Below are 10,198 nucleotides of genomic sequence, written 5' to 3'. Positions count from 1 at the left end.
AGAATTGTTGATGATACTAAGGTGTAGGATTTCTCCAATGTTTGTCTTTTCTCGTGTTTATATCTCTTCTACCATTAACAAAAAATACACTCACAATAAAAGAACAACAAAAGTGAATCATCTACTAGGTTATAAACTTAGTTGCATGTGGTGTGTACGTACAAGGTTGAGGTCCTCTTTTGACTCATTTGATTTCCATTTAGTATTTAGAGGGTTCAAATTTCATACAAAACCAAGGGCTTCGATGGATGTACTAGAGATGTATGGGGCTATGACAAAGCCAACTCTTTGACGAGGGTCAATGTTTGCGATGATGGTGTTAAAGGGAACCTGTGTGTCTTACTCTATGCTTTATCATGGCTGGTCATATATGAGTTGGTCGCGGAGCTTGTTGGTGTGGTCGGACCCTACCCTAAGGTTCAGGGAAGGTTGTCACATACGATCATTGCCGCAAGCTTACATGGGTCAAAGTTGGTGAGGACGGCTCACAAGGGCTTTGTTTATCTCCTTGAAGGCATTTCCATAGAACAAGCTCATATGGAGTAGTTATGTTCAGCCGGAGGCCAGGGCATGTCTTGTCGACCGCTGATTTTTTATCTCTTTTGTCATGCATATATATTTGGTGTAACTTCTTCTTTTCTAGGGTATCCTCCTTTATTTTTCATATCTTAAAAAAAAAGGGGAACGAGATTTCTACTTTCTATGTTTGTTGTAGTGTGCTCATCAACAAGGCTACAGACATCCAAAGATCTTTCAACAATAAACAACCAAAAGAAGTTCACAAACAATAAAACACATGTAGCTGTAAAAAAACATAACCCACCAAATTAACCAATGAAATCATTTCTCTTGGACCAATAACATGGCATACACGACGCCTCGATTGTTCTATAGTCTTAGGTCCCATCTGCATTAGTTGGTCGCTAAGTCTTCTTTTTCCGCGAGAAACTTCAAATCTATTCATCTTCAATCATGGCAGTACAAAGAACAACAGAGGTAATAAAAATTACAACCATATCCGTGGACCACCTAGCGGTGACTACAAGCACTGGAGCGAGCCGAAGACATGCCGTCGTCATCGCCCCTTCCTCACCGGAGCGGGGCAAACCTTGTTGTAGTAGACAGTCCGGAAGTCTTTGTTATGTGCAACTACAATCAATGTGAGCGGTTTGTTTTGTAAATTTTATTTTCACCACAAACAACCAAGAGAAGTTGCACAAGCAAGAAATCACACGTAGTTGAAAAAAAACATGACCCCATCAAAATGTTTTCTCCTAGATCAGTGACATGGCATGTATGATGCCCATATTGTTCTACTTTCACAGGTCCCATCTGCATTGACTGGTCGCAAGTTTTGTGTTGTGTGCAACTACATGTGTGTTGTTTGTTTTGTAAATTTTATTTTCAACACAAACTAAACAAAGAGTGGTTGCACAAGCAAGAAAGAAGCACATAGCCGCCAAGAAAACACAACCCCATCAAAACCGTCCCCCTAGATCACAGGAATGTGGCATGTATGACACCACCATTGTTCTACGTTCATAGGTCCCATCTGCATTGGATGGACACTAGTTCTTTGTTGTGTGCAACTATAATTGATGTGAGCGTTTTGTTTTGTAAATTTTACTTCCAGTTGCAGCAAGAAAGCACATGTAGCTGTCAAGAAAACACAACTCCATCAAAACTAGCCAATGAAATTGTTTCTCCCGGATCAGTGACATGGCATGGCGTCTCGATTGTTCTATATTGACTGGTCCCATCTGCAGTGGCTGGTTGCTAGGTCTTTGTCATGTGCAACTACAATCGATGCGATCGATTTGTTTTGTAAATAGATTACATATGTGACATTATCATTATGAACTGTTCAATCTCTAATATCACTGACATCCTGGCCATATGCTAATTGTCCTCACTTGTTAGTGATGCAATAGTAGTTAGGGTATGTATGTGGTCTATCTATGGACCCAAATGCTAAGCATGTGGAAAGGAGTAATCAATTTGGAAGCGGCCGCTCGCACCAACCGCTTTCCTGTTACACCTCGTCCACCGTTTGTGGCCTATAAATAGGCCATGACTCCAGCGCCCTTCTCCCCTGCCTCATCTCTTCTCTGTTTTCCTCCCTCAAACTAATTTATACCACACAACATATTTCTTTTTTACGCGTTTCTTGCTGCAACTTTCTGCATCATATCATAGAAACTAGTTAATCCTCTCGTCTTGAAATTGAGGGGTACTGGTTTCTATTTTTAATGATGCATGAAGAACATATCAGATCAGGACCTTCGTTTTCTTTCAGATTAGATGAGGATCTTTGTGACCTCTTCTGTGTTGGATATTGATCAAAATGCTTTTGTTGATCTATTTTTCCTCCTGATTTGTTTAATTTGCAGGTTGTTTTGTAAACTATGGCGCAACGTTAGGGCCCCTGTTTGGAACCAAGAAAAAATTGTACTCCTCCGATTCAAAATAAGTGTCACGGTTTTAAATTAAGGTTGGATCAGAGGGAGTAGGAATTTTGAAGGATTGAATTCCTATAGGAAAAAATATATCCTAAGGTGCCCTTTGGACAACGGAATGGCTCACCAAGGTGCAAAATGCTAGTGATGGTCGTCCTCCATGGAGGTGGGTATTTTGAAAAAATCAAAAAACATATTTTAAAGTTTCAAAATATTCTGAAAAAAATCATACATGTTAACATGGATGTATTCTACATGTGTGTAAATTTTGAAGATGAAATACATTATGATGAGAGCTACACAAAAAAGACAAATCACGGTTTTCAAACTGATGAACAGTGCAAACACTGTTCACTATTAGAAATGCACGATTTTCTCCTCTTTGTGTAGCTCTCACCATAATGTATTTTGTTGTGAGATTATACACATGTATAATACATCCATATCAATGTGTAGAATTTTTTTCAGAATTTTTTGAAACTCCAAAATGTAATTATTGATTTTTTTTAAAAAAATATCCACCTCCATGGAGGTCGCCCGCCAAAAGCCCTCACCAAGGTTCCTTTGAAATTCGTATGGAAGGGCGATTCATAAGAGTTTTGGAAGAAAAGAAACATGAGGTAAGGCCTCGTGTGTTTAGATTCGTCCTTATTTCTAGAATTCTTGTGTTTTCCCTTTGTGGTATCCAAATGGCGGTGTTGGACTGTTCCTGTGTTTAGATTCCCGGACAAATTCAGGTTACATGGCATCTTAATGCATGTGTTTTACATATTCATATTCGTAGGTTTTGGGTTCATGCGTTTCAAACGGGGCCTAGATCTACTCCTTTTGATTGCACACATTATATTAATCAATTAAACATACTACAATTCCACACATACATGAAAGGCGATATGCGCACCACACGGAGAGAAGAGGTAGAGCACCAATAAACCAAAATCCAGACCAATGCCATACACAGTCCTGCAGAATGTGCTTGAGGCGTGTTGGACGAGGACGTTCCCCACGCCAACCTGGATTCAGATGTGATGCATCTCACCGTTGTTGTCATGCCACCAACCTTGTACCACCACTTGCCAGTGCAGCCACAAGAGGCGACAACTGCCAGACACAGAAAACATAAGGCCTACCGCTCCGAACAGACGACAAGCAGATGAGGCCATTAGCTCAGCGGCACCATCAGGAAAAACGTCGCCGTGGTGAGGAAGAGGCCGAGGCCACCTTATTCGTGGCATCATCAACTTCACCAAATTGGCGCTACTAGATGAAGACAAAGCCATGTACCTACGAAACAAGAGGAAGAGCAACGGGAGCTCACCCCCTCCCCAACCAGCCGAAGCAGCTAGCGGAGAGGGTGTGGAGATCACCACTCGTCAGCGTCCAAAGGCGGGTAGAAACCTTCGCCTCTTCGTGAAGGGAAGATAGCGAAGCGGATTTTGCTTCGGCATTTTTTCCTGTCAGAACTACCCCTTTGACTCAAAGGTTGGCACACAATTTTGGAGGATTTAGACCCTTAGTGATTTTTTTCACACACCACATATGTAATTTGACTCAAAGGAATTGCTCTGCACTTTTTTTGATTGAAAATTTTCATTTCCTTCAAATCTTGTAACAATGTATTTTGTTTTGTCCGTCAAAAATCTGGATCATCGGCCAACTAGCTGACAGCCCAAATCAAGTGCATATTTTTTTATGTAAGTCAATTTTTTAGTTGGGTCAATTATAATTTGGTAGATCATTTTTTTCGAAATATTTTTAGGCAGACCATTAAGTCAATTTTTTAATGTCTAAAAAAAGTCATTTTTTGTAGGATCACCATTATTTCTGTTGAGGATCACCGCTAAGTCAAATGTTTTTAGACATATCATTAAGTCAAGTCTTTTTTAGACATATCATTAAGTCAAGTTTTTTTAGACAAATATCATTAAATTGAAGATGAACAAGTGCCGAGTAGGCCTGTCCAGCGAGCTTCTAGCCCAGTAACGCAAAGCCCAAACATAAGTGGAGTGGCGACCAGGCACGCCCACCAGCCAGCGACCTCCCTCCCATTTCCCACCCCTCTCCGCTCTCCTCTCCTCTTTCTGCCGCCGCCGCCGCCGCCGCCGCCGAAGCCGACCGACGTCTGCGCCGAAGCCGACCGACGTCTGCGCCGAAGCCGACCGACCGACGTCCCCATTTCTCTTCGGTTCAGCGGTGGACCGCGCGGTAGTTCCACGACCCGAAGTCGATCGTTCTTTTTCGTTCTAGTCTAGGGTTTTAGTCTGGGCTACGTTGAGGGCACGTGCGACCGCGATGGTTTCGATCTGATATTTTTCCGTCGGAATCCAAGGGTACGGCCTGCCCGAGAGTGCCAATGTGATGTTTTCTTGTTCAAATCTAGGGGATACGGGGTGCCCCGAGAGTTTCGGTGTGGTGGTTATCTCGTTCCAAGGGAATCTCTTAGAGCGAGAGGTACATCTCCAAAGGCTTTGTGATCTCCATGAATTCTGGCAAACGCAGCCATATTATGAGCCATACTGTTGCTGGATCTTCTTAGGGCAGTGATGGTGACCTCGTTGAACAAATTCATAAGGTCCCATATATCAGTGACGAGGGGAAATAGTACTGATTGGTTTTTAGTCTTGGTATTCAGAATAGCAGTCCGTCTCCACTCTCCACACACACCGCCCCCCCTGTAGTTTTTACTTGACTCCGAAAGGCCATGCAGAACAGCAGTTAACTCAGCTTCTTCTGCATCTTTGCACGCCGGCATAAGCTGTCCCCAGAAACAGCGACCTGGCCCAAGCAGTTTCTGACAATAAAACCTGCAGTCGTTTCCCTGGAACTCTGAATGAAAGATACGTCAGAGTTCAGTTTCCAGAAACCTGCCGGCGGTGATTCCCATTGGCCTCCCCCAGACACAACGTTTTGCTGCATTGAACACGTCGACAGGTCTGCATGGACACTGTCCAAACGACGCTCACTTCGACTGCAGTGTTGCCTCATTTCACTTGTCTGTTTCCCCTTCTTAGTCTCTGTCCTCCTCACACTCGTCGGGAGACTGTCGCACTGATTAGTCAACTGAGTATTGTTCTGGAGCTCCATACTGCGCATCCCACTGCTGATTTCTTCTGCATATTTAACTAGAGGCCAACCAGCGCTCTCCCTTTTGCGTGAACACAATCCTCCCGCAGCCACCAGGCTCGCCACAGGAGCAGGAGAATCCGAGAGCGTTCTTCTGAAGTACAAGATCCGAGAAGGTTCTGTAACCAATCATTACCTGTGAATCGAAAACGATTTTCATCAGGCAGTTCCCAAAATGCCCTCATTTCACTCGGCGCTTTGGATTTAGTGCAGTTAACCACTGCATGAAATTCATTCTCCGTCTCAATGCCACAGATATTACAGATGCGGTCTACCTCGAGCGCTCTTTTCCACTTGTTTTCTTTTGTTGGCAGAGTTTCAGTGGCTACCCGGCCCGCCAAGCAAATATCCTAATTTTTTCTGGCACTTTAGCTTTCCAAATATAATCCCATATGCTCCTGTCTTTTGCATCACGAACTGAACTGGAGGCCGTCATATTACTTTGCTGCTTCAGCTGTGAACCCAGCTTGTAGGCGCCGTGAACAGAAAATACGCCAGACTTCTCCTCATGCCACGCTACGCAATCCCCAACATCAGTCTGGGGGATTTTGATTTTACAGATTTCCTCCGCATCGTAGTTGTGAAAGAGTTGGTGTATCAGAGCCTCATTCCACTCCTTTTTATCTTTATGCATCAGTTGGTTTACCCACCTTAGTTTAGATCTCCTTTTAAATTCTGTAACCTTGAGGCCACTTTTCCTACGAACCCACTGGTCCCTTTGCTTTGATTTTGAGATTTGGGAGCAGGGACGGGAGGGTTTTGATTTGGGTGCGTCGTAGGCTGCAGGCCAAACGAAGTTTGATCTGTTTGAATTCATGATTATTGACTAACTGACAGCATTTTCATCAGATCACTAAGATGGCTGATCTCTGTACCAAGTTTACCTTGTCCGGATGCCACCGGTTTTACCCTGAGTTTCCAGGTTAGAGCAAATTCAGACCCAATTCTCCTTTTTATTGTCATTGCTTATGTTAGTTTGACTGACCTTTATCACTTGCAGATCACTGGTATGATCTGATTGAAGCTCCTGTCCGTGTGCCGAAGTTCACCCCTCGCAAGAAGCACAACCGTGCGTATAGGTCCCGCCATGGTGAGTTTTTGAACTTGCTGCCTCTTTATTCTTTGCTTCACACTGGAAGCTATCATATGTTAGTTTACAGGTCTAGTAACAGATTTGCTGTACTAACTGTAGTCTCTCCACAAATCCTTTTCACTTTTCAGGCCATGTTATCATTGGTTTCCAGGTAAATGAAGACATAGAGCAGCTGTTCGAGGACGATGGTGTGGAGGAAGAGGAGCAGCTGTTCGAGGACAATGCTGTCGAACCAATTCCTGTGAATGAAGTGGAGGGGGTCGCCATTGATGAGGATGTTCCAGAGCTGGGAATTGAGGACCAGGGTACACAATTTATAGATTATTCTTTCTGTCAAGGATAGTTAGATTGCTCATTAAATTTTAATCTTTTTTTCTTTGGTTACACAGCAGAGGAGGAACATGTCGAGGATGATGACGTGGAAGCAATAATTCTGAATGAGGTCGCCCCCATTGATGGCGGAGATGTTCCTGAGGAATACACTGAGTACGAGGGTGGCCTTCTTGCGGGTATGCAACTTGTATTTTTTTTCCAAGCATAATTAGATTTCTACTAGTTCTAATACTTCTCATTGTTACACAGCTAAGCTTGGTGGCGAGGACGGCGACAAGGTCGGGCTTTAGATTGCTACTATTTCTGGTATGTGATGGATCGAACCTAGGGTTGATCTTTAGATTGCTACTGTTTCTGTTTGTTTGTTGTGATGAGATCACATGGTTTTTATTATATGCTTATTTGCTTACATGGATGACCCTGACTCCTTAAATAAACAACATGGTCTTTGTTTGCTGTGATTAGAATAGAAGGGACTTGTGTTCATTGCTTATACATTCTGAACTGGCCAATGTATCTTAGCAAATGGGATTGGATGACTAATACCTTTTATGTGCTAGATCAACTTGGTTTGCTATGATGAGAACATAAGGGACTTGTGTTGAGAAAATGTCTCTTGAAAAGTGCCTTTTCATTGCCTATACATCCTAAATTTACCAAAATATCTTAGCAAATGGGATTAGACGACTAATATCTTTTATGTGCCAGATTAAAGATAAATATAGTTTGCATATTGAAGTTATTGCCATTGAAGTGTCTGTGTTTTATCCTCTGTCCCTTTATGCTGGATTAGATCTTAAGGAAGGTATATGCTATAAAATTGCACCTTCAATGTTTGTATATGACAGCAACTCATATTCTCTAACTTAAAATAACCAAGGTATCTCATGATCACCTTGGATTTAATTTTATTTTCTTTCTGCTTTGCTGTGCTGAGTTCACAAGGACTACGTCTTTGGAAAGTGACTTCTGAAAAAGTGCTCCTGCACTATGAATTCTGAACTAGTCAAGTTTTTTTTGTGTAAAATGTTAAAATAATGAAACAATAATTGTACTCCCTCCGTCCCATAATATAAGAACATTTTTGACATTAGTGTAGTGTCAAAAACGTAATGTCAAAAACGTTCTTATATTATGAGACAGAGGGAGTAATGTTTTTTTAACCATCTCTGCTCGCATTAACCATACTGTAGCGAAAAGTTGGCCCCACTTCAGAACTGGTTTTAGCTTCTAGAATATTTATTGGTCATTTAGATCTTGTGTCGTTGATCTTTGTTTCTGCATTTTGCATTCCTGATTTCTTTGTGGAATGCGTTTAGAAGCATAGTTTCCAGACTTTGATGTAGATCTTATTTGACAATCTTGTTTGTTCTAATGCAAGCTCATCAGCATCGGGGGCCGGAAGATTTTGACTAGCATCTCAAGTCCAGTATCATGAACCTTGTTTTTCTGTCAAATAATCCATTGTCTCTACCGAAGTGAACTACGTGATGATTATGGCCGTATGTCAGTGTAAATGTCTCGTCTACTGCTGAATGCACTGAAAGTACTTTCTGCATGTGATGATTATGGCCGTATGTCATGTAAATCTCTCGTCTACTGCTGAATGCACTGAAAGTACTTTCTTCACTGTTCATCCCTGCATGTTGAAGTTGTTTCATTTTTACTTTTTTGTTTAGGATCAATGGGTGATATCTTTGTGCTAACTGGCCTTGAATCTATGATAATTTATACATGGATTCTAGCTGCTGGTTTGGAACCAAGTAGTCTATATGATACTGCACTCTGCTGCTGGTATTTGGAGGTACGACGCGTTTGACGGCGTATGGTCCGAGGCAAAATCCTTTGTCGAACCCTGTGTTTTAGTCTTGTCCAGGGTTCAATTCCTGTTAAACCTAGAGCCTTGTGTTTCCAGCAACTGACAATTTTTTTTCCTACGCACCTAAAACCATCTAGCCAAGCAGTGTACATGTATAGAATCCCCAGCGGTGCACGGTCGTGGTAGTTGGAGTTCGAAGCATGCTTCTTCAGGTAGAGACAGATCCGTTTCAAAAAAAAAAAAAGGTCGAGACAGTCCGTCGCAAAAATCACTCTTCCCATGCCATAACTTGCTGCCATTTTGAGAGCTTGTATCATGGCCGTAGGCTGCGTCACACCTGCGTGTAGTGAGCTTGCCTGTCACCGCCACGAAAACATCACCAATTCATCATCGCAGCCCCTAGCAATTCAACCCCAGCCCCTGTCACGATCATGACATCCCCTTTTTTTTTCTTATCTTACGATCATGACATCCCTAGCAACATACGTACTACGCGGTATATAGTTCAGAAGATACAAGGATTTGAGGTGGAGGAGCACCAAATCCTAGGGTTTGAGCACAAGAGAGGAGGAGAAGGGGTTGTGGTTCGACAACCACAACTAACTAGATCGGGATCGCGCCATGGCGCGAGGGTGCCGGTCCCGACGTTTTGGTTAAGCATGTCGTGCTAAGTTAGTAGGAACGTACGTTTAGCGTATGAATTCAAACATGATAAAAAAATAAAGTAAAGAAGAAATATTCATTTGTGATAGAAGGCATGAAATTATAAGGCAAATTAAAGTTCAGCATGTTTGTAAGACCATAAAAGACGCGCATCAAGCACAGCATAAAAGAATAGACCAAAAGCAACATTTAGTAGATCAGGATTACAACAAGTCATCTACATAGAAAGTTATGCATTCCGCAGATCAAAAGCCGTTAATAACAATTAAAGCTTGTCATTTATATCGAAAGAGACCAGCAGCGCATAGGGCAGCAAGATAGTACAAAATACTGAAAGTGAAGTATTTATACAGAAGGCTAGTGACACTTAGATAGCAGTCCACACAAGTTTTAAGGATTATAAAAGTCCACGCTAACTAATACATCTACCAGAGTCTTCGATTTTCCTTCGCCAAGAATGGTTGAAGTTCCTCATTGCTCCAAGAGAAGTTGTGTAACGCTGGCCCAGGAAGAGAAGAAAAAAAAATGATATTCTTCGAGAAGATATCTCAACTCATTAAAGATTCATTAAATGATTCATATGACATCTAAATCATGCATTTTTACAACAATAGATATTTGCAATGACCAAAAAAGGAACTATCAGGAAGGTGAGTTTAGTGAACTGACATCAAGAAATTCATGCATATTTCCTTTAAACAAGTTTGGGGA

General features: G+C 42.0%; 1 protein-coding gene across 1 annotated transcript; it reads left to right on the top strand.

The window, feature by feature from the left end:
- Positions 1-4,573: 4,573 nt before the first annotated feature.
- LOC119325944 lies at positions 4,574-8,634 on the top strand. Its single transcript, XM_037599665.1, has 7 exons — positions 4,574-4,661; positions 6,429-6,501; positions 6,580-6,669; positions 6,801-6,977; positions 7,062-7,181; positions 7,255-7,311; positions 8,387-8,634. Exons 2-6 carry the CDS (start codon positions 6,438-6,440, stop codon positions 7,293-7,295), a joined length of 492 nt encoding a protein of 163 aa, XP_037455562.1. The 5' UTR covers positions 4,574-4,661; positions 6,429-6,437; the 3' UTR covers positions 7,296-7,311; positions 8,387-8,634.
- The last annotated feature ends 1,564 nt before the right edge of the window (positions 8,635-10,198 follow it).

This window comes from Triticum dicoccoides, chromosome 6B (genome assembly GCF_002162155.2).
Source record: "Triticum dicoccoides isolate Atlit2015 ecotype Zavitan chromosome 6B, WEW_v2.0, whole genome shotgun sequence".
NCBI classification, from domain to species: domain Eukaryota; kingdom Viridiplantae; phylum Streptophyta; class Magnoliopsida; order Poales; family Poaceae; genus Triticum; species Triticum dicoccoides.
Note: the sequence above shows the minus strand (reverse complement) of the source record. Positions and strands in the feature narration are given on the sequence as shown.